Source organism: Pithys albifrons, chromosome 6 (genome assembly GCF_047495875.1).
Source record: "Pithys albifrons albifrons isolate INPA30051 chromosome 6, PitAlb_v1, whole genome shotgun sequence".
NCBI classification, from domain to species: domain Eukaryota; kingdom Metazoa; phylum Chordata; class Aves; order Passeriformes; family Thamnophilidae; genus Pithys; species Pithys albifrons.
The window spans coordinates 23,189,625-23,217,345 of NC_092463.1; the positions used below are offsets into that span (position 1 = coordinate 23,189,625).

The window sequence follows — 27,721 nt, forward strand, 5'->3', positions numbered from 1 at the left end:
GTGACTCCCTTTAGAGAGATACATCAGAGTATCACTTCTGCATCTGCCCTTTCCTACATGGGCAACATGCTGTTGTGGAGCTGCATTTAATGCAAGCTTTGGAACCATGGACTTTGCAGTTTAACAGCATTAAAATAACCCACAGAGTTTTCAAGTATATATTTTATTTCACTCATATTTCACAGTCTTTCTGTAAAGTTTTAGCAAAAAGGTCATGTTCTGTAACAGAGTTATTAGGCTACTGTATTCAAAGCTAGCAATGGACTTTGAAAGTACAGAAAATATTTACATTCCAACTAAAACAGTAGAATTTCAAAGACATAGCAAAAGTAATCAAAAATACCAACATTTATTAAAACATAATAGAAAAACAGCTGCCAGTCTGACCCATCAAGCTACCCCACCTGCTAGTTGTCAGCCACCCAACTAACTGGAGACTGGGACAGCTGTCCTCAGCTAACCTGGTAATACAAAGTCTTGCTTCTTCAAAGATCAAAACAATGTGTAAGTTCATTGCTTACAGGTTTCTAATCTGAGGCTACTATCTCTGTTCTGATCTACTGGACCAACCAGATCCCACTCAGAATCAGGACCTACTCTGGTCCCAATATAGTCAACTAATTTTGTCAACGTATTTCCAAGCTAACCTGTTTTATTACACTGCAGCCAAGAAAGGAAAGTTGTTACTGTTTCAAGCTTTGTAATGGCTTCTAGGAATAAAGGCAGTAAGAGAATCTGAACAAAATGGTATCTGATGACATATTTATCACTAGGAGCCTTCAACCTTCGGGTTTTTAATAGATGTTGCACCAAGATTTGCCATTATCTACGGATATGATTCCTAAGGGGCCCCAGATTTACATATAAGAGTTTCAGAGTGGATTTTTCTAGTTCAGTAAATACTATTTAAGTCTGGACTGATGCCCAGTAGAAGATTTCTAACCAGCTGCTGGACTTTATTCACAGATTTATTGAATATATATTTATACAAATTACAGCAGCTGAAAGCCCCATTAGCTGTAAGCACACCCAACTCAGCCCACCCTCAGTGCTGTCAGTGGAAATAAAACATGAGGTACTATGAGGATTATGAGAGATTTCTATCAGCTAAAGTCCAAGTCAGATGGTACTCCCCTGCAAGGGAAGTTTTTAATTCCTTTTTACTCCATCAAAACAATGGAAATAGGATGCTGAGGAGGTCACCAGTAGCTTCATTTTTCTTTACCTGAAATAGCTAGGATTGGACTTAACTTTTCTGACTTCCTTTCATCTCTCAGTAGCCTGAGCCCATCATCCTGTTTTCTAGGACAGTCATCCTAAAAATACATATTCTGAACTTCAAATTCTCCTCTCAATATGTAGAATAAGAACCTTAGGAAAAGTAAGAAAAATATCCAGTGTGTTTTCTCATACCTCACACCTCTAGGCCTGTTACAGGTATCTCATCAAAGGAACTACCTCCTCCCTTCTTGTGAGAAGCTCAGAACAAGCTCATCTTGCATAAACAGCCTCAGGCACCATCACATCTATCCTACCAAATGTCATATAGTGCAGATACCACAATTGATAGACTGTGTCTAGATTGGACATTATTACACTGCACTGTGCTGCCATCTGGGCTTGCTGGCTGAGTTTTGGTGCTACTGGGCTGTGAGTTATGAGACATCCCAGTAGCAAAACTATAGCAGGTATATTTAAAAAAATACACAACAAAACAGTCTGTGAACAATTTCAATCAATTACCACATACTGTACCAGTCTTTAGCAGGTGGGCAAGATCCCATGAATGGCATGGCTGCTGGTCTGCCAGAGCTCCACTAGGGCCACATTTCTCTCTAGGCCCATGGCTAGTAAAAATACAACTCATGTGCCTCACCTTTGTAAGACATGTAACAGTATTTTTTTTCATCAGTGTAAAAAAGGGTGAAATCCCCCTCAAGAGAGAAGTCCCTTACAATTTCTCTAATATGCCTATTTGAGGAAGACTACAAAGGCATTTTCTACAGTCTTCTGCAATACTGACTCCCAGAGGCATCAGAAAATGAAAAGGTCTAGTCACTGATACCTAAAGATTTTTAGCTTTTTGTAGATTTTAATACAGCTTCTTACTCTTAATATAGTTTCTCACTCTGAAAAAGCAGTCAACAGTTCTAAAACCCTTTCACATGGTCTGTGTTACATTCCTGAATTTCTGTATAACAGTCTTATCAAGGAAAGAGACTTAAGCAATGACATCGTGTTTGGGACATGCATCTGGACTGGAATAAGATATAACATAGTCAAGACAAGATGGAGGGCCCAGAACCTTGGAAAGGGTCCAACAGGGAAGTTCTGAGGGTGGTACCAGAGGCAAATGGTTTTCAGGTTGGATGTACCCACAGATATGGTAATTAAAGCTGTAAAACTGTGAGAATTCCATGCTGGTGTGTGTGCCTATGTACTCTGTGCACCTGAAAGTTTTCACTGAAGAACTGCACTCTACCTTATCTATAGTAATATTGTTTGGAAAGTTGTTTTTCCCTCCATTTTAGGCAACATCACAAATTAGCAAGACACTCACTCTACTTTCCAGTTTCTTTTTTTTGAGAGTCATAAACAGAGCATAGAAGTAATCCAAGCATCAAAATACCCAGTCCAGACCTTCACCACTGGCCATTATGCTCCTCTCATTCCACCTCTCTTAATTTTATACTTAGAAATCTGATTTTGCAGAAAAAAAAAAGGAGTTTAGACTCGTAAACTAAAGATATACATATCAAATAATATGCAACTAGTCTTGCCAAGTTAATCCTGCTGAATTAATACCTTTCTTGTCCTTTTTTTAAAAAATATTGCTGCAGCCATTAGTATCAGTACTTAATCTGTTAACTACTGAGAAAATGCAAAGCCACCACCCTTTACACTTATTACCATTAATAAACATGCCTTTGGAACAAACACTTCCAGTGCAAGCCTTGTGATTTTTGTTCAACTGTACAGATCAAAATCAGAAGAATATTCATCAAAATACGCCATTTCACTTGGGGCCCAAGACACCTGTCACTTTACCAAAGACTGCAATGAATACAGAATGTCTCTTCACCACAAGCAGATTTCCACTAATTCAAATGAATGAAAAACCCAAAGCAAGCCTTTGCTACCAGAAAAGACAGCAACAACCTGAAGGTATCACCCCATCAGCACTGTTTCCTCTCCTCACACCAACTCCCTTCACCTACTTGGAACTGACGATGGCCCAACAGTGAGGCCTGTTCTGCAGTTGCACTCTCAGAACTGACTATCTGAAGCTGGGAATAGGAGGATGCTTGCAGAACACTGCAAACCACTGTCTTTTCACTGCAAGAATGGGAACATGCCAGCAGAGCACATCCAAGCTTCTCAAGTCCAAGGAATTACACAGTTAGCATGGAGTTCAAGTTACACTGCAGTACTAAGTACCCATTCTGTCAAGAACTCTCCATGCTATTCCAGTCCCACAGCTTGCCCTGAAGACAAATTGTTAATGGCAATGCGACTTTGCAAGTCTTGGACTCAAAAAATGCTCATCTAAATTCAAGACAGGAAAAAGGAGGCACAGAAATAACTTGACTAACAGTTATGCACCTTTTTACTACATGTTGGGATATGGGGGGTCTTCGAGGTTGTTATCAGCTTTTTCAGATCCTGTTAGAGATGCTTCTAGCTCTGCCCATGACTGTGGAGCATTGTTCTTTATTGCCTCTATGAAAAGCTGTGTTTGGTGCTTCAGCCGGTCCAGCTCAGCCTGAGTCACCTGGTTCTGATGAATGAGCTCCTTGGTCTTTAAGGTGATCTCCAGCAACCCCGACCTACGCAGCACAACAAGGGTATTCTGAAAGCGTCTGCACTTGCTTTGCTGTTGCAAGAGCAGCTCAGGGGTAGTGCAAATTTCTTCTGGTATCAGTGGGGGGCTCCACACTGCAGACTGCATCATAGTCTGCGATGCACCCTCGCTCTCATGAAGGGTGCACTTCGTTGCCTGCAGAGTTCCAAAAGGCAAAAGGGGAGTCAAACCTGGCACTTTCTGAGTGTCACTGGAAACACGATGAAAACTAGAAAGAGCTGACAGTTTTCCACTTGTCACCAGAGCTGCAGAACTTTGCCGGCTAGAATTCTGAGAGGTCTTCAAGCTAACTGGTAGATGGGCAAAAGGGCTGGTAGGCAAGCCTGCGCTCATCAACACAGGAGAAGTCTCCATCTTGGGTGTTTCCATGCAGAGTCGCTTATGGCAAGTGGTTTCCTGACATTCTTCTAGATCAAAGGAGTGATCTCTTTTGCAGGGTTGTGGTGCTATTTTGGGATAAGAATTTAGGATGGGCAAGTAATTAGTGGAGTCATTTCTCTTTTTCCCAACAGGGTGAGGATTAATGGGAGGTGGCATTGATGGACGAAGAAAGACTAGCTGTGGTTGAGCTGGAATCACTTCAAAGGATGGCTGCACAGTCCAAGACTGGAGCTGTGATGAACTCCCCTGAGAAGCACAAAGAGGGAAAAAACAGAAGTCTTACAAAAGTATTGTAGAAGAGGATCAAAAATATCTTAAATGAAACAGGTGGACTGTGACATTTCTCCATATTTGATATATACTGTCCAGTTAATGTGTTCTGAACGGCCTTCCATCAAATTCATCCTTCCCTTTCTCTGACAACAGAGCATAATACTGGAATCAAAGCTGCAATCCATAACCCTTTTACTATGCAAGAATAGATATATTTAAAAACAATTCAATCTGAATTTAAACATGCTTTCCTAAATGAGGATTACAGTGCAAACTTTTATTGTACAGTTCATGTAAAAGTTCAACACAGACTTGGGGTCAAACAACAAGTACACAGAAATGTTGAAAAAATAATTTAAGCTTTGTGGTTATGAAATATATTAAGAGTCAAGGAAACACTGCACAGATTTTAGGAACAGTTCAGGCTCCCTCTATTGAAAGGTAGCAACTCAAATCTTGTTGATTCTATCCTTACAGCAAGATTTTGAAATTGTTACTTGAAATACACAACAGCTGTTCACTAAGCCTTGCAATCTTAGGTACAATATACAGTATCAATAAATTTAAAACCAGGAAGTAGAAGAAATTGCTGAATATCAACCAATGCAGGGAAAGAAGCCTGCTGTAAGCCCAGAAGAATTTAACTGCATACCTCTGGTGAAAGAGTGTACACCAATAAACCTTTAAAGCATTATATTTCAAGGAAAATGCCCAAGTTTTTACTCCCTCCCACAAGCCATATTCTGGAATATAAAGGTATACTTTCATTTTTACAAGCCATTACCTCTTTTTCCTCCAACACATTACTACAGATCTTCAAGAGATCTTCCCGCCAAAACCATGCCTGCTATTCTCCAAAAATATCAAATGCCCAAGTAAGAGATACTATTGCTTTTTAAAGCAAAATCTCACTTCTTAATATATTTAAGTCATCACTGCTACAATTATACTAACATAATATATTGTCAGCTGCTTTTTCAGTTCCTTACAACCTGGAATGCAACTGGCATGCTTGCTGAAGGAACAGTTTTTAGCAACTGTAAATACATCTTACCACTTTTAGTACTATACTCAGTCCTCTGAAATCCACAGTCTTTCCAGGAGTCTCATTAAAATGGCAAATGCTAACATGCTTTGCTAAAGTCCATTTCCCCAGTAATGGCCTTGAACTTGGCAAAAGCAGGTATTACCCACTGATTAGGACACTGAGACTTGGAGATGACAGTCAATTACTTGGTTCCACACAATGTTTCTGTGGTTCAGTGGGCAAGATCCTTACGTAACAGGGGTACAGAAACTAGCGGTAAAAATGTATTACTACGTGACAGAGAAAAAACGACATACAAAAGCAAAGTAACTTGGAGATGTCGGGAGTGGCTATACATACACAGAACAGAACACACAGCCTAAAGAAGCAAAGGTTTGAAGTCAGAAGACACCATGTACTGCACAGCTGTACAGCACCTCGCACAGCAGAGCCCCATAATCATTGAGGCCAAAAGACTTGTGGCAATTCTTCATCCTGTTCTTGGGTTTCTTCCTACCTCTTACCTACTTTCTTCTCCTTTTCCTTCTTACATTACACTCTGCTCTTGTTCTCCTACTCAAAATCTCATTTTCAGTAGAGAAGGACGCCTTTATTTTACTAATTCTGCAAATGGTTGTGGGTTTTGGTGCTTTTTTTAAATTAAAACTATGAAAGATAACACCCTGATGTATCAATGACACTTGCCTAAAAGGCCTTCCAGTTTATTAAGGACTTTTACAAGACTTATAGAAACCTTGAGACAAGCACAGCATTGTGTTTTAGAGAATTACTCCCTGCTTAATTTTGTTAGTTGCATTATTGTTAGCTGTTTACATTCTGAAATTGGGCCAGCAGGTAACCATCACAAACCGGGATCTCGATGGTTCCATAACAGAAGGATGATGCTGACTGAAATTGAAACTGGAACAAATGAACAGCAGTAACTGGATACTGCCTCTTTTTTTTTCTCCTGGTCCAGTGAGCCCAACTGAGCAGTGATGAAAAGACCATTTTAAAAAGATGACCAGCGTGACTATCTGAGATCACTACGCATAATGAAAAGAGGCAGAAAGACACTTCATTATTATTCTGACCTACATTTGTTCCTTTTGTTTATTGAAGTAGAAGTTTCTCAATTTAACATTATTGTCTTTAATCATAACTAGACTTAGATGTTACAACACACTGCTCAAGAGAACCAAGTGTGGTAATTTTATTTACCTCCAACTCTTCCTTGCCAAATTCTGGTTTTGCTACACTACCAGGTTTTTTCACCTATATGTGGTTGAGGTTTTTTTATATGTATGTATGTATCTGTCTATATCTAAGCTTAGATACACAACCTGGAGTTTAACATTAGACTACACTGCAATCAGTGTTTAATTTCTGAGCTCTGGGCCTGTGATGGGTTTGATCCATGGGTTCCTTAGTAACTAGGTGTAACTAAGGAAGTGGACATTACAAAGTATTCCACACGTGTTTTCCAGGTAACAGAGGAGGAGGGGTGATAGGAGGGAGTTTTGTCTTCCTGGTTTCGGCAAGGCTGGGGGGAGCAGGAGGAGCCTGGACGGTCTGTTCTGTTGCTATTGGTTTTCCTAGCCCGGGATGTGGTGAGGCTGTGTCGTGCCTGTACTCTTTTTCTCACATTTTGTGGTTGTATTTGTCTGTTTCATTTGTTTTAGTTTGAGTTTGTTTCCCCTTATTCCTCTTTAACCATTCTTCCCTCTCCCCTTTTCCCTTTTTTCCCCCCTGGGGAGGGGCCCCACATAGCGTGTACAATTGCACATGTGATCGCAAATGTTAGAAAATATAATCTCTTTTTTTTTTAAATTAAAAACGCCAACTGCCCAAGCACAGGGCCAAAGCCTATGAGCCTTTAGTGAAGCTTGCCTATTCCCTGCTACATAAAAACTTCAGAATTTGTTTACACAGAGTTTTGTCCACACATCTAAGGAACAGGACTATACAATAAAATTGTTCCTTGTCAAGATAAAGCACAATGCTCAGAAAATAGAATCATCTCCCCCACTGTTGCATAATCTGCTAAATACTAACAGAAACCCACATCTGTGCTCACAATGATATACAGTGTTTAACAGGTGTTGCTTGTTGTCATAAAAGACTCAGTGGAAAAAGAATCAGGATCTATATTCCTTTCCTCCCTTCTCACTGTATTCTCAGAAGGATTCGAATTTAGAATAAAACACTGAATAAATTTTGCTCTGTTTCAAAAATGAATCAGAAAGACATCTAATAACATGCCAGTACTTTGAACTTGGTGCTCTTGTACCTTCGTTAAAATGTAAAAGTTAGGGGTTTCACAGATGTGCTGGTGGAACTACACATTACAAAATACTGGAGAACATATATAGAGAATGTAATTGTTGTAATGTGAGCCATCAAGCAATTAAGGGTAAGAACCATTAAACTAAAAGTAACATAGCTAACTTCAGATAAGGATTGATTTTTTGCATTTTTCTATTTAATATTTGGTGCTATTTACATAACATTCTTAAAGATGTATTTGGAGGGGATTCTTTTGAGACAAAGAGGTGTAGTAGATGGAGCAGAGCTTCTCCATCTCACTTGTTTTTTCATCTTAGTGATTCCAGCTGTCCCCCAAAAGAACAGACTGTCACATTAGAACTTAACAGTCACTTTTCCAGACCGCAACAACTTCACAAAATCTTTTTGAAAAGAAAAGCGTTTTTTAAAAAAAAAGGAACACAGAATATTTTTGAATGTATTATTTCTTCCTTACCTGCTTAACTAACACATTTTTCATTACGACCATAGGAGAAAGCCCAGGAAAGGAGCTGCTCGTGGTCCTCGGGCATTGCCAAGGCCCATCCTCTGCATTCCAGCACAAGGTGTTCAGCACGTCCTCAGAGTCCGTCTGCTCCATGGCACTCGGGCACTCGGAACTTCCATCTGCCAGATGTAGAATTCAGCTGTTAGTTGTTTCACATGCAACATGCTTGTTACTTCCTTTCAGTTCTGCTTCCTTTCAACCAAGTCACAAAGAACAATTTAGTTTAGTTCTGTAACATCAACAAAATTAGAGCTGCTGTGATAGCTGTCAAATAGTCTTTAATAAAAGGCTTTGTAATTCAGGTCAGTTCACACAGCCACATCATCTCCCAAAAAATCTACTACTTTTTGTTCTTTTGTATTTAATCTCCAAGGGACTGCATACTATCATGAAGTTTGCTCTAAAAACCTGGAATAGGAAAGAACTACCAGCTCCAGCACTGCCACATCCATAGTTTGTGCTGCAGGCATTTTGTGTTTCTAAAGTTTCTATCCAAAAACCCAGTACAGCAGATAGCGCTCACAAAAGCTTTTTTCCCCCTCTTCTTTAAAGGCCATTTTTTGCACAGTTTTGTTAAGTATTAAAATGGCACACTGTGTGTCTACATTTTACTGATGTTGTAACAATTACTCTCTGGTTTATCAGGCTCTACTGGCAATCTGGTCAGACCATAAGAGACATGAAGTAGCATAATCCAACAGTTCATTCATCACTGCAAAGAATGAAAAGTAGTTTTGCCATCCTCATTTCTAGACTCTGTAGTCTGAGATTCTTCCACTAATTTCTTTATTAGTCACATTTTAAATTCCCATGCCATTCAAATTCACAGGATGAACTTTCTAGCTAGAGGAAGTTCCACCTCAAAAGACTTTGGTGGTAGGATGACAGCAGATGAAACCCATCTTGCACAGAAGGCCCTCCAAGGTAATGAAACATAAACTGTAAGGGGTTAGTCAGATTTGTTAAACATCACCAATAAAAGCAAAGCCTGAGCAGGATAACATACAAAACAGTTAACACAGTGATTTTCTAAACCTGAATATCCAGAGTCTTTGTCAGATTCAGCTGCCGCCATGCTGAGGTGATGGTTGAAGCTCTTCATTTCCATAACTTTGCCCAATAGTTGCTCAAGGGTCTCAACAGATGATTGTTTTGTCTGGGTCCTTCCATCATGCCATGGGCAGTTCTTAATGCCTTCTCCATTGAAGAACTACAAAAACAGTTAACAACAAAGAAGGATGTTCTCTGAATCTAAAGAAAGTTCCAACCAGTGTAAGACAACAACAGTGGCTGTGTTTGTCAATAAGGAAATCAGGTTATGAAAGGTTTGCTGTACCCCTCAAGCAATCTGCAGAATTCTATTAAACTCCCTGCCTCACATTTGCTATGTTTGTAGAAAATAAAACTGCCAATAAAAAAGTTTATTCCCTGCAAAACTCTTAACTCTGCATGTTTGACAACATATTACAGAGTAGAAAAGATAGGCAACAATTCTTTGCATCGACTGACACTTTGTAGAATCTTCTGAACTAAAGTTTAACAACTGTCTTTGGATGATTTTTTAAGTTTCATGAAAGTTTCCATTAACCAATCTTTCAGTCCCTGCACCAGCTTCAAGAGAATAGCGTGACAGCAGGCATGGCTTTAATCTGTTAGGATAGGTTGAAGATGCCAAAAAAATCTACAGCACAGGAAGGAAGAAGCTAACTGAAATAAAAATATAGTATATATGTTAATTTTTAAAAAAATCTTTACTGAATGCCATCAACTATTTTAGAAGTACTGAAGACACAGATGCAGCTGAAGGAGCAGAATGCACCCACCTTACTTCTTTCTTCACTGGCTAAGCAAGGCAGAGCACAGCCAATCTTACTGAATTACCCAAAGTGCGACCATTTACTATTTACAATTTCTGAGTAAAGTACAGAGCAGATTCACCTGGAGAACACAGTGCATCAGTAATTTCTAACACTATTATGAATTCTGTCAGACAAGGCAAAAATTCCTCACTGCACACACAAAACTTGGGGAAATGGAAACACCATTTCTAGATCTGCTAAAAATGTACTGTTCAGATCTATGAAGTTCAGCAACATGGGTAACCAAGATAAAACAGCAGACACGAAGTGTATGGTTGTTATCTGTAATTAAAACAATGTCCCTCTGAGTCCAGTGGGATAGTTTTATATCTCCTTTCATACTGCCAGTGAGCTAACCAGGAGACTTCAGGAAATACCTCAAAATATTGAAAGAATGAAACAGACCAAAAACTAATGTATTAGACGTGTTTCTTCACCCTCAAAAAGCAAAACAACCTAAAAACTAAAGGCTATTCATAAACAACACTTATTTCAAGAATTAAAAGTTACTTAGACCATATTTATCTTACAAAAACTTTGCTGTCCCAAGGACTGAATCCCAAAACAAGCCAGCTGTGCTGAGTGAGGCCCATACAACAAATACAGCTGAACCTGCAAAGTTGTGGGTTTGTTAACACAGTCTGTTTCTCTCTAAAGAGTAAAGGAAGTCATCAGAGAAAAGAAACTTTAACTGACCAATGAAAATGCTTGGGGCTAAAGAAAGCCATACTGCTGGAAGTGCAGCACACAGCAACCCTACAGAGCACTCCGAGGGGAGACATGGCCTTAGAAATGCCCTCCTCTTCATACACCCAGAATGAAAACACTGAAAGGCTGAAACTAAAAGCAATAAAAATCAGAAAAATGTAGTAATATTACAGCTTCCTATGCTACTCACTTGACACAACCTTCAGCTGCTTCCAGAGGGTAGGCAGCCTCTAGGAAGACAAAGTTTCTGCTTCTCTGAAAGAAGGTAACTGAGAGTTTGGCTAACAGAAAACTGACAGAACAAAGTGCAAAAATTATTTCTAATGTTCTTTGTAGAAATTATTTTCCTATATAGTAATAATTTGAAGTTATGCCTCATGCTAAAGCTTTATATTTAAGTTACAAACCCAGGAACTCATTGGTCTGCATCACAGTGCGGCCAGCAGTCCAGCAGCAGCAGTACCCAGGGCAAGCTGCTTCAAATGACATTCTGGAACAATCTACCCTGCAACATGAGCTTTCTTCTTAAGGTCCTGCCAACTCGTTGTCTGAACTGTGCTCCAAAATCTCAAGCCCTGGCACCTCCGGTAAAGAATTATGCAATGGTAAGATAACCATCTATGTAACTACAAAGACGATGGAATAATGGTGAGCAGAAGAGAATCTCCTCAAGTAGCTACTTGCACTGCTTTTACTTTCCGTTTTCAGTCACACCTGCCCGCCTAACAGGTATGGAGCAAACGTGATTACATAAGAGCAAACGAGATGCCATCTCTGAAACGAAGATGTGCTTTAAGTCTCGACCCATGCTTTCATTACTTAGTCCTTTACCAAACACCATAAACCAAAACTAGAAACAAGGAGGGATAGAAATAAGCAAAAAATGAACACCTCATCAGCCCGCTTGGCACGAGGGGAAGCTTTAGGAAGGGCTGGCACACCTTCTTCTACGGAACAAACCATAACAAAACCACAACCGTAAATAAACCAACCAGACGCGACGCTCTCCCCGAGACGCCGGATCCCTCCTGCCCATCCCCGAGCCAGAGGCGCCTCCCGGCCGGGCGGGCGGGACCTCCGCCACCACCCAGGGCCGTCCCTCCCGCTGCGCCCGCCCGCCCCGGCCCGCACGGCAGGCCCGGGCCGCGGGGAGCCCTTCGGAGTGAGGGGAGCCCGCGCAGGCGGGCCGAGACACCGAGCTGTCACACGGGGAGGCGCGGCGGGTACAGCGCACCCCTCGGGCCGGGCCGGGCCGCCCTCACCTGGGCGCGGGGCCGCCACAGCTCCGCCGCGCCGCGCCGCGCATGCGCCACACCCGCCGCGGCCGCTCCCCACCCGAGCCGGCGCGACCGGCGCGCGCATGCGCAGGGCGGGGCCGGGCGGGGGCGCGTAGGGAGCGCCGGGCGCGTCCCCGGGGCCGTGCGAGACGGCAGGGCTCGGCTTCGCAAAGTTTACACCTCTGTACAGCCTTTGTCCCTCCATGAATGAGAGATGAAACGCTTACAGCCACTTAAAACATGAGGAACGCAGCATCAAAGAGATCCAAAAGCTTAAACCTTGTCGCAAAGAAGGAAAACATGGCAAAAGGAGGACTGACGAAATCAACTCCGTTCTGAGACCATCGGGTCCAACCTGTGACCGAACATCACCACCCTGGCAACTAGACCATGGCACTAAACACCATGTCTGGTTTTTACTGAAACACTGCAGGGACGGTGACTGCACCACCTTCCTGGGCTGCCCATCTCACTCTTTCTGTGAAAAAATTCCTCCTGAAGTCCAGCTTAAACCTCCCTTGGCACAGCATGAGACTATATCCTCTCATCCTGTTGCTGTCCCTGGCAAAAGGGTCTGACCCCACCTGGCTACACCATCCTTTCAGGTGGTTGTAGGCAGCGATGAGTCTCCCCCCCGAGCCTCCTCCAGAATGAACACCCTCAGCTCCCTCAGCTGCTCCTCACAGGACTCGTGCTCCAGGCCCTTCCCCAGCCCTTCCCTGGACACAATCCAGCACCCCTATGGCCTTCCTGAATTGAGGGTCCCAGAACCGGACACAGAACCCAAGGTGTGGCCTCAGCAGTGCTGAGCACAGGGAAGGATCATGCCTTCCTGTCAGGAGTAAAGGACACCCTTTTACATGATTGGTTAATGTGAGGTGGTGAAATAAATACTGTTTCCATGCATATAAACTGACAGCAAATAAATAGGAGGAAGTAAATCCTCTTGTTCAGTGAATATGACTAGAGTAGTTATTCTTGTTCTGAGAACTGCATAAATGCTACCAGCACCCAGAAATCTGTCAGAATACAGACACGAAAGCCATTCACTAAAAAACACTGAAAAGGCTGCGTGGAAGGGCTAAGCAAAGACACAATGAACAGAAATGGATGAAAGAAATACTTTAATTATTATCACAGTCTTGTTAAAGAACCTGAAACATGCTGATTAAAGAGATCAACAAGACCTAATAAATTTCTGAGTGAAAAAGAGGAGGACTTTTAATGTCAGCGTAGTCTCATAAGTAACCTGTCAAATGCAAAATAAAAATGTCTGGGATGATGTGAAATGACACTCATTTTGAAAATATGACACCAATGGATTCCAGTCCTAGCAATCAGAAATGCTGTGAGAGAATGCTACTGACACATATTCCTAGGATGTATTTTTGAGTATTTAAATGCCAGAGTTGGGTCTGACTTACATCTAAACTGTAGCATGAGATATGTGATATCCAGACTCTGGATTTGGATCCCTTACTGTTTACGAGGTTTGGGTTCTGAGGACCAGCATGTTAAGGACACTATTGTATCATCATAGTTGCTCAGGCATGGTCCTGGGTGCCTTATACCCAGAAACAACCCTTACTGGTCTCCACAGAGACCACATTTCTCAGGATATGGAGTATGTGTTGGGGCTCACTAAAAACAGCTCATCAGAAAGCCAACAGCCTGTGTTTGGGACAGACAACCTGCCATTCAGTTCAGGTGACTCAGAACAGATTTGGAATGTGTGATACCAGGCTTTCATTCAAGGGGCAGCAGGTAGGAGAACCAAAGTACTGTGCTGTTTAATAAAGAAGTTTTCTTGGATAGTCAGAGTAACCATGTTCTAAAGAAATTAAATTTTATTACCTGAATTCTCCTTGAATTCAGTTGAATTAAACCCTAGGTTTATATAGAGCATTATCATCTGAATTCTTCCTGCTCCAAAATAAGCTCTTTTTGTGATGTTAATAATATTTCTGCCATTGCCTCTTCTCTTCCTTTTCCTTTCATTTGATTCTTCATTGATCCAAGATCTTATTTACTATGTGAGTTCAGTGATTACTGTCAGTGGCAACAGGATGTTTTCCTTTTTCCTTACATTGTACAGTGGTTGGTTTGTTCATCCTAAAGGTGAGTGTTTTGACAAATAAGTATTGACTTTTTGTTCACTTCCCTGTTTATTCTGGCTGTACAACAGGCAAAGAGTGAAAAGAATATGAGTGAAGTATGACTATATGTTTATTCAGTTCAGGTGTTTCAACACTTTTGTTAAAAAAAAGTATTGAATCTCTTCTTTCAGGAGAAGATGCAGAAATCATCTTTCATGGCTTAAGAGGGACAAAGGCAAGTATTTATCCAGTGAGGTGATTAAATAATAGGTCTTGTGTACTTACTAAACAGTTAATGAAGGTATTGATTCCTGGACTTCATAAATGCTTATGGAAAAAAGAATCTTTTGTCCTAACAGAGGAGTAGAAAGAAATGTTTGGCAAACTTTTAAAGTAAAGCATATCCAGGTCAGAAGAACGTGGTTTCATATTACATCGTCAGAACTGGAAAGGTTAGGTCTGAAAACAACATGTATTCAATCTTTTTTCTTCAAATACTCACTGTTTTGTTTTGATATCACAAGCAAAATACAATTTAACAGGTACTATATTGTATTAAGTTAGTCTGCAAAAAAATGGCTTTATTCATCTCATTTCATTGAACGAAAGTCTATTTTTATGATATTTTAATATAGATATCTTTGTTCCTTCTGTTATTCACTTTCTAATTCTAATACATAAATAGAAGAATATTGTTGAAGTGATGCCTCCAAGTTTTCATTGATGTTTGCTTCACCTTTCAGCAGAGGGGTACTCAAAGGTATTTGCTTTTATATTTATGTTAGCTGTGTTGTTGAATGTTAAAACAATATTAAATCTTCAAATCTGTTTGAAAAGACATTCCATATGTTGTATTTTTAAATAATTAGTATCTTATTTAATAAATACCAAAGCAGGAAACATTGTGTGATCATGTGCTCTGACCTGAACTCTATCACAGGTCATAGAATTTCACTCAGCAGCTGACTTAACAAGATTTTCTCTAGTGAAGATATTTAACCAATGGGTCATTTTTCTTCTACATTTCAAGTTTATCTAGGTATGCATCCTTTACAAAGTACACATCTTTCATATTCTTGTATCTGGCTGTGACTTCATCTTTACCATAAGTGTATCCAATTAAAGAGAAGTCAGAATGATTATTAGCAGAGATGGCATATTGAGAATAAAGCACTTTTGATGCTCTTTACATTACTCTGTACTTTTTTATGTTGGAGGACAACAAAGGTAGATGTAATACCTCCTTTGAAACTCCTAGACTTTTGGACCAAGGGTTTGGGGATGCTGTGTAGAAGAGCAGCCCCAATGACTGCTTTTAAACCCTTGCAGCATCTGAGCATTGCAGCAGCCAGGAGTGCCCTGGAGGGCAGCAACCCCTGTTGTATTCCCTCGCTTCCTCCTCCCAGTCACCTTCTCTGTCTGGCAGCAATACAGTCTGCAGTGAGTGGGAAGCTACAGGGTGTAGGATAGCTTTCCTTAATCAGTGCAATACTGTCTAGGAAATCTCATGATAGTGTTACTTTCTGACAGAGAAATCTACAGCATTTACACTGCTGTCGTGCAAGAGCTACTGTTTGCTTCAAAGTATGCTCAATGTCATGTTTTCCTGGAGTTCAGAAATTATTTGGGTTTGTATTTCAGATGGTGGTGGTGGCTTTGGGAGGGTTTTTGTGTTACAAGTGTTGAATCTGTTAAGATCATCTCTGCTGACTCCTTGCTGTGGATTGTAATTTGTTCAGTGTCTTAACTTTTCTGGTTGCATCTTAATTTTATGAACCTGAGAATTATGGTAAGCATCTTCGCATTCTACAGGGTTTCTGTACACCTGCGTTATTTCTAATAACCACTGGGTGTCGTGTGTCTCTTTGGATTACAGGATATAGGGAAGGACAAATTTGGTCCAATCAAAGACTGCCTGTGGACTTTATTTCCGGATGAAAAGGCCTTTATCTAATTAACAGACAATTACAATAAAGAAGTCCCACATCTTACTTTAAACCAATGTTATTTGTTTAGGCACTTGGTGTGATTCTTGGAGCTGTCCTGTGCGGCACCAGGATTTGAACTTTGATTCTTGTGGGTCCCTTCCAACTCAGAATATTCTGTGATTCTGTTATTTATGTACCAAGGACAACAAATATGAAAGAGGCATACCACAAACAACAGCTTAATTCTCTGCATGATTTATTCCTAATACCATTAAGCCATTCAACTGAATGACACATTGTTTAGTGGAAATAACCTGATGTCAGTAGGTAAAGATACCCTGATACCATAAATGCATAATGTAGCAGAATTCAGGATGCATTGGTGGTCTCAAATCTGTATTTTCATAATTTTGGGGAACTGTGTTTGATGTGGTTGTATTTGAGAATATTATTTTGATAAGGATTTTGGCCTGTTGTTTTCATCATTTTTACAAGGAAATGAAAAGGCAGTAATTTGTAACTTTATATGCAAGGCTAACAAATGTACTCCATGCAGAAGAGAACTTGAATCTTGAACCTTCAGACCTGTGCTGCAGAGGATTATAGACCAACCATATTAGTTGCACACAGAAGGATTACATTTCTGACAGACTGGTCATTGGAGAGATCACATGATGCAGTAACATTGATATAGCCACGGGCTGTGCCTCATGGTATGGAGGGATGAGCAGGGGTATAGACTGGACATAGGCTTGCTGAGAATCTCACATGCCACTGTGACTCAGTTGCTTTCCCTGTAGGCTTGTTATGTTAGATGGCTGTGAATTAACCTGGTGTGGGGGCCTTCTCTTAGTAGTAGTTGAGGCTTCGCTTAACAATATGATAGTGAAATGTTCAGAATTACTAGAACCATTTAAAAGACAAATATAAAACTGGCTCTTGATTCGCAGGGCAAAGTATGATCCCCTACTGTAGGGAACAGCAGCAGGATCTATTTTACCTGTAACTTAGAAATCTACACTGACTATCACAGTGAAAAACTGAACAGTTTGAGTCCAGTGCTACAGGAATTGTGAGGGATTAGAGGACCAGATCCAGAAAAAGCTGCTAAGTGCTGATTTTTACAGTGGGCTATGTATAGTGCAGCCAAATCTGAACAAGTTTTCATGAAGAAGGCAGTGCCATGGTGGTAGTACTTCAGATCAACTTGTTAAACTTGACAAGTGGTAGCGGCTCTTCCGAAGAAGTCTTGTATAAGAGTATGTCAGTCTCAATTAGAACGTGCTTTTGTTCTGGAGTAATTTATGGCCCTTGCTGAAGTCCATAATTACTGTTTACAACCTCTAGTCAGGAAGAAACTAAACCCCAGTTTTTATTTCAAGTGATATAGCAGAATGAATAGAAGATACCAATTGGATTCCTAATTTCCATGCAAGGCTGCTTTCTGGTGTGCTGAATTCATGAGGAGATACTGGGGCCTCACACTCCTGAAAATGGGGCCACTTGTTTGCTTGTCTTCGGGAAAATAATGGATTTTCTATGAAATGTTCTGACAGTAATCATCTTCCAGATTGTGTTGATTTAACAAAAGGGAAACCTTTAGGGAAAATCTGTCAATATTGCTGAAAAATTCACTGAAAAATGGTGCAGTATATAAGTAAAATATAATGTTAATTAGTACAGTACAAAACTAAAAATAAGTAAACTAGAAATAAATAAAATGCAGTGGTGTTCCATGTTGCTTGGGAGGAGGTTGGTTTGTTTGTTGTTGCTTTAATTTAAATATAGTCATTGGTCTTGGTCAAAACTTTTGAAATCTTGGAATTTCCTGGAAGGTAGAAATACTCTCCTTCTTGTATTAAAATTAATATAGCCTTCTAAATTTCCAGCTTTCCAGAACAGTTTTGATGTTTTTATCAAATTCCTCAAGTGCAGTTGTTATGGTGGTAAAATGGAGGATTGCATAGTGGGAATAGGAATGCTTGAAAAAGGTGTATTTCTGATCCCAAGATATTTTATGTAATGAGATTTGTGATACCCTATTATAATATAGTTTTCCTTTGTAGCGTTGCTGCATGGAAAGAAATAGCATTGATATTAAATGCTTGTATGTTCCTGCAGACCTAAGAAAGAAACCTGTAATGGAAAATCAGAAATGACAAGCATACCCAGGCTGTCACACTCTGGCCCAGCTCTGCTATGCCAACAAACAAACTGCTTCAGTAGGGCAAAAGCAAAGTGTACTAAGGACAGTAGAACATTTACCAGATGTTATGGCATTTGTGGCTTCAGGACTAGCCCTGTGTAGATATAATACTGAATTAGATTCTTTCAGTTTTGTCAAGGGCAGGAAAAATCATATCCAGTCAGGGAAGACAGTTTTTGGTTTTTTTAAGGACATTCTCCACATGATGGCAGTAAAAAACCTCTGAAATTCAGAGGTGGCTTATGTTTCACCTTCAAAAGTCAAAGAGAAAAAACAATTCAAGATGAAGAACTGAGTATGTGACTAAGCTTTTACATTTCCCATTTTTCTCCTGGTAGTCCTTAAATTCCCCAGGTAGTTTTCCAGACAGCAAGGCTACACGAAGCCTGGCACAAGGAGAATAGGTCACCTGTCACATTATACTAGGGCACAGTGTCACTCACAGGCATGCCTTCAAAAGATATTTTTGGTTTCTTATGCTGTGTATTAATGTGCAGAGGGAGATGATAAGAGAAAAAAGAGGTTGTTTTTAATCCCTATGCGAAAACTTGTCCCTGCCCAAAGAACTTCAGGACTGCACCTCATCACTTCAAGCCACATAATACAGAGAGCCCTTGGACAGGGACCTAGTTTGCCCCATCTGGGCATTTGATCAACTTGGTTTGATCGCTGTAACAATGCCAGACACAGATTAGTTGTGGAATGAGTTTGCAGTTGAGACTCAGCCTGTCTAGAGTGCTTGTATATCTTGGTGTATGGAAGCACTTAGAGAGGAGTGTATTTAAAGAACCCAGAAGCAGCTGTGTGGCTAAAATTAAAATGCGTTTTTCTTGTATTGTTTTTTCTTGGTTTCCTGTTGCACACTCTGGGCCTGTCTTATGAGAGCAAATGGGCAAAGGAAAGGGATGAGTCAAAGGGATGAAAATCGATCCTAGAAATTCCTGCTTTGCTTTTTACAGCTTGGATGCACCAGATATTTGACATGAAAAGGCCTGTGGCTAAAATAGTCTTTGAAAGTGTGCTCTTTATATTCATATGCCTTTCATTCCATTCTTCAGTCATTTAGCCCATAGATTTCCTTTTTGTGTGTGTGCAGGGATTGCTGCTCTGTACCTTCCCTCCCAGCTTTCCTCCCCAGAACATAGGTCTAATTCTACAATGCCCAACACCAAAAGTACGACAGCTGATCAAGACATTTGTAAAAATATCTAATGTAAGTGGCAGAAAAATACCAATGTGTAAATGAAAGTATAAGGCATTAAATAAAGAACAAGATCTCTGAGAAAGTAAAATTAAAAATATAAACAAAGTTAGTTTATAATCAGTGGAGCAATTGTTCCTTGAGCAGAAAGGCAGGTTTCTTTCACTGTTACTTAGAAGTCTTAGCATAAAACACATTTAGCAATAAATTTATACTCAGATGCTTCTGACCTGGGGAATTATTAGCCCAGAACAGCACACAGGGAATTAAGGAAATAGATTTAAAAACTTGGTCAAGGTCGTATAGGAAGTCTGTGGCAGAGTCAACAAAACAATAGTAAGGGCAGTTCCTGTTCACCACTTCCCTCTCTGATCATGTGCCTCACTGAGGTTGTAGTGCCTTGCTGTCAGACCAAGAACTCGCTTCGTCTGATGCCCTAAAAGCTGCTTTGGAACTAAACACAATGAGTTACAGCCAGCTTGGGATACGATTCTATATGATCTTTTAGCAAAGGAAAAAGACGTTTAACAGCCATAGTGAATGTAAAGGAGCTATTCAAAGAAGCACAACTGCACTTCAAACCAACATATCTACTCATTCCATTTGCTTAAAATTCCCTGAGAATATTCTGACAGATTTTGAAAAATTAAAATTCCAAACATATGTTAATCCATGCATCTTTCCTAACGAGTAGAAATACTATTAAGGAGTGAGACCAGCCCACCTTGCCACTGATAAATGGGAAAGTAGAAGTTAGAGGTGTCAACTCCCCAGTTTTTGAAACCATAAGTTGATCAGAAGTAATAAATAGAATTTCATGTAGCTCATCTGTATTTTCAAAAGGGATTACATTCTTTGTCTACGTTTCTGTTCATGACAAGGAGAGTTACACACTGTAGTGTGAACCCTCAAGTCAGCAGCACTGAAAGGGTCACATTATCAGTTTGAACTGTCACGGTCTGCACTAGAAAAAATGAGACCTAAAATCCAGGGAGTGGTTAACAGACTCTGAATAAAACAACGAAACTGAAACTATTACTTGTCTAATTCAGCCTTCTGCATCAGCAATCATTTTGGCCAGTATTTTGGGTATTGGGATGACAGATTCAGGAATGGCAGCCCCATTAAATGTTGCTAGAGAATGTGGCCTTCACAGGTACCAAATTCTTTGCCTTTTTTCCTTTTAGGCAGCTCTTTTATTCTCATACATTTTCTGAAAGAAGAAAATATGGTGGTTACATTTTCTGGTTTGTTTTTCCTCTTCAGAAGTAGTTCAGTTGTGAATGACCCTGTCTGATGGGTAAGAGAAGTTCAGTGTGCAGTTTTGGTACTACAAAAGGGCCCGTTGGTAATTTCAATGCATGTTTACCAAGTCCTCGGAAAGGTCATTGAAGGTCACCATTACATGTAGTTTAGACCCTGCTATAATTTTCTCATACAATTTAATCTGCTGCCTGTATGGCCTCCAGTGTAGTAGCATCTGACAATCTACAGTCTTTGGAATTGATTTCCTGGAATTGAGGAAGGCCTGCTTGGTTTCCAGATGACAGATGTGTGCTGGAGCTCTCAGCGCTGCTGCTCCACAGAGATGAGAGAAAATTTGCCTCATTTCAGCATTTTCTGAAAGCTTTTAAATCTTCGTGTAGTGATTTTAAGGAGAAAGTTATCACTAAGTTACAAGCATCACTCTAAGAGGGCATCATTAAAAGTCCTTTGCTTTCTGTAGCATTTTTCATCTAGGGACCGTTATGGGTTTATAAATATTCTCTAAGACAAACATCTCACGAATTTGCAAACTCTTGTCAGAGTCATTTTGCAGCTCAGGAACCAAAATTAAAGAACAGATAAATGAGTTGCCCAAGTTCACACACCAGGGCAGTGTCACCATCAGAAAAACAGTTTTTTAATCTTAGAGTTTACTTCAAGCAGTTAATGTGGCTTCATGCTTTAACTCTTCTGTCTTCACTAGGATTATACATGTACTTTATTTAAAACTCATGAAAAGTACATGTTCTTCTTAGTCAACACAATACCTGCAAAAGTAGCAAAGTGAGAAAATAACTTGAGATTTCTCACCTATTTTTCAGGTTTAAGGCCAAATATTCCTCCTCTTCATCTTCTGTATATAGGAAATGCTCCTAAATCTGGACTATAGGTGCCATTTTCTTCTTCTTGTAGTATATTGAAGTAAGCCCCCAGTCTCAGACTGAGGGTCAGCAGAAAAAACCTACGTGGTGAATGTACATTGGGAGAAGTTTTAGGTTTTCATTGAAAAATATTAATGTAAAGAGTTTCATGAGAATGGGTGTTAATTTTTTGCTTTGATGACAGGCTAAGCAGGCAATCTGAAATCTGAATGATCTGCTCTCCCTCCCAATCTAGAAATGTCTCTTTAAACATAAAAATCAGCAATAGAAAACAGTAATAGAAAAGCCAGGATTCTTACTACAAAATTCCAGCTCAACTAACATAATAATGACTTGTTAGAATGGCTCATTTGACCAAAATACAAGGGCACACATGGTGGCTTGTCCAGAAAGATGATATATACACCTATTATGAGAGCAGGGTGATTTCTGTTGAAATCCCAAGCCAGAAGTATCTGCTGTATAAGGCTTAAGTTTTGGCTTTTGTGGAGTTGCACTTTTTTGGGGTGTTTTTGCTTTCTTTGAGAAATTTTCTAAGGCATGGAACTTCATCAAACCAGTGAAAACAGTTTACATGGACTTCACTTGGAAAGGAATATAACAGCTTACTGTGAGAGAGCAAAATACATATATATTTTGTGACAGCCTTGATACAGAAAGTAGGGGAAGCTACTAGAGAGGATAGAATAGCATCCTTGTGCTAAGTAGGATATGGATGAGAAGATGAGAATGGAAGAGAACTTGTGGGAATATGAAATGAAAGTATCCCTGATCCTTTTGAAGAAGAGGAGGAAGGACAGTAAGACAGGAAACAAAGGATTTCAAGAAAGCAGACTTCAACAAACTCAGGATACTGGGAGATCATATGCCACGGAATAGAAGTTTAAAGGAATAAAGGAATTAAGCACTTCCTGATGAAAAACATGCTATTCAGAATTTAGTGATCCAAATGCAAGGAAAGAATAGCAAATATATAGTAAGAAATCATCTGGTTAAATCATATGCATTGACCTCAAACACCTGAAAGAGTCATACAGGAAATGAAAATTATGTGAGATTACTAAGATCAGTATAAAGGAATGCATAAGTACGTGGGGACAGAAATCAAAAAGAACAAGGCACAGAAGAAGTTATAATTAAGAGAAACAAGAAACCTTTTATAAGTGACCGGTTTAAAAAATCTGTTTCTATAAAGAACATTATGGTTTATGACTATTGAGTTTCTACTTGAATTCTGTAAGGAATAAGAGAAAGACTGAGAAACTATTCAATAGTCAATTGAGAGCAAGTAATGTCTTCAATCAATTTAATACATTTCTTGTTTCAGTATTCACTAAAGAAGTCTATAGTAATCACTGGGCTAATACAACTATTATGAAAAACAAAGGACCGTGATCTTTCAGATTAATAAAATGGACTCTAGCTTATTTAGAGCACTGGCCAAAGCTATTTAAAGATGTCAGCAGGCATCTCTGATAACATGGAGTTAGTTGCTAAGGCTCTAAGAAAAATATTGAAAAAGTGTGAAAAAGACATAGCCAGGGTATTTTTCATCAGTCACTTAAACTTCAATCCCTAAAAAATGCTAGAACAAGTAAAATGGACAAAAAACCAAGTAAGTTATACGTAACCATCTGGAAGATAGCAAAGAAATGGATAACAGACAGAATGGATCTATTGAGAGCAGCCCACATCAAATCAATCTGTTTCCCTTCTGTTTCTCTTCAGCTGTGAACAGAAGAGCAGTAATAGATGTTGTGTATCTTGACTTCAGCAGGGTTTCTTACCACCTTTACATGTCATGTATTCATGCCACATATTTGTAAGCAAAACAGAAAAACTTGATATGAACATCATGATGGTAAGACTAGTGCAGAATTATTCAGAAAGCATACTCAGACAATCATTAGCAGTAGCTGTGGTAGCAAAATAGCAAAAGTAATCAGTACTGTCAGATTGGAGTTATGTATTGGGTGGGTTGGAAGAGCACCTCTCCATGTTTCATGCTATTTGGTATTCTCAGTAGTGGCTGGGGATGGAGTACAAAGTATGGTTATTTCATTTACAGATGGCAGTAGGCTGACCACAGTGAGTTAGAAGGACAGAATTCAAATTTAAAATGGTCTTGGCCAGTTGGAGAAACAATCTAGAAAACTGAGTGCAGTTCAGTATGAAGAAATTAGAAGTTTCATGTTTAGGTGGGATTAAAGAGCTTTAACAGCTTGGAATAGGAAACAACTGCTTAGTTTGTTAGAAAAGGGTTTGGGGGGTAGAGCACATCTCTCTTGGATCCAAAACCAGAGATGGGGTCTGTAAGATACAGGTACTCAGCATCAGTATGGTCTCACCTCGGTTATTGTTGTTAGCATTTACACTTCACACAGGAGGTGAGTTAACTGGAGTGAGTCCAAAGGAGAACAGTAAGAGTGTTCATGATTTATGAGGAAATTTTGACTAACTGGTGATGTTTAGTCTATAGGAAAAGTCTGAGGCAAAATATATGTCTTCAGATATGTCTTCTAAGCTACTCCAGAAAGAAGGAGAATCATATTTCTCTACATTCAGCATGGATAGGATGAGAAATAAGAGATTTAAAATACAGCTACAGAAATTCAGGCTAGATATTGGGAGGAGTAAGCATAGAAATAATGAAGCACTGGCACATTTTGTGAAGAGATGATGTCAAATCTCTGTTACTGGAGTTCATTATGTTCAGACTACCTGTGCTCAGAAATGTTACTGATACTTCTGGCCTGCATCGGGACAGTAGATAGATGAGATGGACTTTCAAGGTCCTTTTCAGTGGCATCTTCTATCAGAAGTTTGCCCTTCTCCAACCTTGGCTGCTCCAATCTTGTGTATGTGTCAAACACTCCAGACCTCAGTGATGGCAACCACACGGTTTGCACCAATATTCATTTCAATAACATTTTGTTAAAAAGAAAACAGGTATTCTGATTTTTATAATACAAATGTTGGAAAGAATTTCTCTGTATCCATGTAATCTTGGGGGCAAAACTACTAGGCTTATATGCAGTAGACATTTCAAGCAAAAATAACTTCCATGTTTTCACTGCAAAAGTCACCATCAGCTATAAACCATCCTCATTTTTTCTTTTCAAATGCTCTTCCTCTTCAAGCTTTTTAAAATACTGTATTGGGAGCTTCAAATTAACTCCTAATTTAGTCAGAAATTTTTGGCTCCTCCTAACAAAATTCTGAAAGTTCTATCTGTGGTTCAGGTAGAAACTGCAATGTCTGTCTAAAGCATCTTCTCAGCAAAGGCACCTTCTCAGAAGAGCTTAGCAGAACTCTGCTTACAAAATGAGAACTTGCAGTGTTATAGCCCAGTAACATGGTGGTAAGTCACGAAACAGTGTATGTGAACCATTCAATAGAAAACTTGTTTCAGACCTCCAGTGACTTGAAAAATCAGGATTCCTTTGTAGAAAGAAAGCTAGCAAATAATATACTTCCCAGAAGTTATGTCTTGTTTCACTATTATTTCTATGTCCATTTTTTGTATATGAAATCTTTGTCAAATATGTATTATAGAACTATAAAATACTCTTACTTTGTACAGAACTGGAAGCCTTATGGCTGGAATTCTTGATATTCTTAGTCACAAAACAGGGGTGGAGCTAAATGTTAGATACAGCAAAGGATAAAGTAGGTAAGAGTATCATGTAATCGAGGATGGATTTGATCTGCTAGAAATTAAGGGAAGATAAGTCATTGAAGGATGTGATTAACACATCTTATTTCCATTCTTTACAGTGTTGAATGCAAGAAGTGGTTATATTTATACTATTTTTAATAAATGAGAAAGTTTATTATTAATACAACAAATAGATAACTTAGAAGTAGTTATTACTAAAATTCCATGTATATTAACCTGGGTTGAGAAAGGGGATCCTGAAAGATTTTTAGGGGAAAAATGATTGGAAAGACTGAAGTTATGAAAACAGCTCATTTTTCTGAAATCAAATGTATGCATTGTCAAGAGTTGTTAAATCACAAGATAAAAAGAATTCACACTTATTTCAAAAAGAAAATTAGTTTCTTCAGAGCCTCCACGTCAAATGAATGAAGCTTTGTCTGTTGAAGTGGAAGAGAAAACATGGGTTTGATGATCTTCCAAGTGAGACATCTTCGGTGTCATTGAAAGTTATCCACAATGAAAATGTAATTCCCTACTCTGAGCCTTCCAGCAGCTCTTCAGCTGCAAACTCCTTTCAGAGCAGTTTGAGTTCATCTTTGAAAACCACAATATGACAGATCAATTGGAGACTGCACCTTAAAAAATAAAGGAAGAAAAAAAGGAAATGAAGGCAAAGACTTCAACCTGATAGAAAGTTGCAACCTTCTTTTCTTCTGAAAACATCACCTTCAGTGTCGCACAAAATGAGCAATTTGAAAGTCATTGAAGCACTTTGCCCTGAATACTCTCATTCAGACAGATTTAAATTTGTGGTTTCATATTAGATACTGCAAGTGAAGAGACAGAGGAAAAAAAATTGAAGGAACAGCTAAAAGAATCAACGTTGACATTAAAGCAGATGGTTCGTTGCACATGAGAAATGATGCAGTAATGGAGACAGGAATCCATAGAAAAAACAAGTTTCTACTTAATGCTTTCGATTTTGTTTCTGAAAAGTAAAGACTATGGAGTCCAGGTTGGTATAGATGTTGCCTACCAGTTCAAAAGAAAAGCAGAGAATATTTTAATTTGTTCTAGTGATGGAAATAAAGGAAATAAAGCTATTTACATTAAAAATAATTTTAAACATTTCCACGGTAGGTGTTCAATATACATTGAAAATATAACTATGAAATAATATAGCATCTGATACCATCATATGGAATATTTTGGGAGTTCAAATATTTTCCTGCAACCACTGATCTCATGTTTGCTTGATTAAAAGAAGACGATTGGTGCTGCACCTTCCCAACAGCATTCAGAGGAACTCTGTGGAAATTTTTTGACCTGGTTTTTATTTACAGTAAGATAATGCCATACATTGCATGAAGTGACCTAAACACACCTATAAGTCCATTTTACAGCATCCAAGCAGTCTTATGTCATGTTTTTGTCAAAGGAAATCAGATCTAAAATGTCTCAATGCTTTCATAAAAAATTACACAGGCTTTCAAATTGTATTGAGCCCAAAATGAGCTGTGGTCCAAACACAACAGACTTTACTGGTTTTGTTTTACAGAGATGTTACATTTACAAAAGTTATTACATCGTGGTTTGGGGGGATAGAAAGTTCATGGACATCCAAGTCTGCAGCCACAGTCACAGCGAAAAACATGCACAGATAATTAGCAGCAAGAACCGCACAGGGAGAAAAAAGTGTTCTTGATTATTATTAGGGTATTTTAATTTGAAATGTTATTTAGCCAGCATCATTGATTATTCATTCAATTGCCAGATTTTGGTCTAAATTAGGAAAAAGTAGCAGAAATGTGGTAGGTAGACTCTAAGTCTACTTCTTTCTTTTAACACTAACAGAATTTGTACATGACATATATGGGAAGAAGTTATGTCATAATTTATGTCAAAGTAGTAAAATTTGGGAGTTAAATCACAGTGGATAGATACTCACATTATGACAGATGTCAGTTTTGCAAAAGATATACAATTTTGTTCAGCAAACTCAGGATGTATCTCTGGAGATTCAGTTTTATTTGGTCGAACAGTTAATCTCTGAAAAACAGTTTTTAAATATTCTGGAATGGCTTGTCAGAATCCAGCTGCCAAATACCCTGAGCATTCTCTGTCTCTACTGATCTTCCTCCCCCTGATGGATCATCTCTCTAAAGGGAGCAAAAATGTTCCATTTCCAAAAACTCTCTGAACAGACTGGCATGGACCATGACTTTCCCCAGGCATTGTTATTCTGAAGTGTCATGATACCAAGTGAGGAAACTGGCAAGACCT

At 39.2% G+C, this 27,721-nt stretch overlaps 1 protein-coding gene across 3 annotated transcripts; it reads right to left on the minus strand.

Annotated features, from left to right (window-relative positions):
• Window positions 1-144: 144 nt before the first annotated feature.
• On the minus strand, window positions 145-12,254 carry CIPC (CLOCK interacting pacemaker). 3 transcript variants are annotated; one of them, XM_071557778.1, is made up of 4 exons: window positions 12,185-12,254; window positions 9,391-9,565; window positions 8,305-8,474; window positions 145-4,489 (listed from the first exon to the last, which is right to left on the minus strand). In XM_071557778.1, the coding sequence occupies exons 2-4, from the start codon at window positions 9,461-9,463 to the stop codon at window positions 3,611-3,613; spliced, it is 1,122 nt and encodes a 373-aa protein (XP_071413879.1). In that variant the 5' UTR covers window positions 9,464-9,565; window positions 12,185-12,254; the 3' UTR covers window positions 145-3,610. The 3 variants fall into 3 exon arrangements, with proteins under 3 accessions (XP_071413879.1, XP_071413880.1, XP_071413878.1); XM_071557779.1 differs by lacking the exon at window positions 12,185-12,254 and adding an exon at window positions 11,915-12,154; XM_071557777.1 differs by lacking the exon at window positions 12,185-12,254 and adding an exon at window positions 11,814-11,905.
• Between the last annotated feature and the right edge of the window lie 15,467 nt (window positions 12,255-27,721).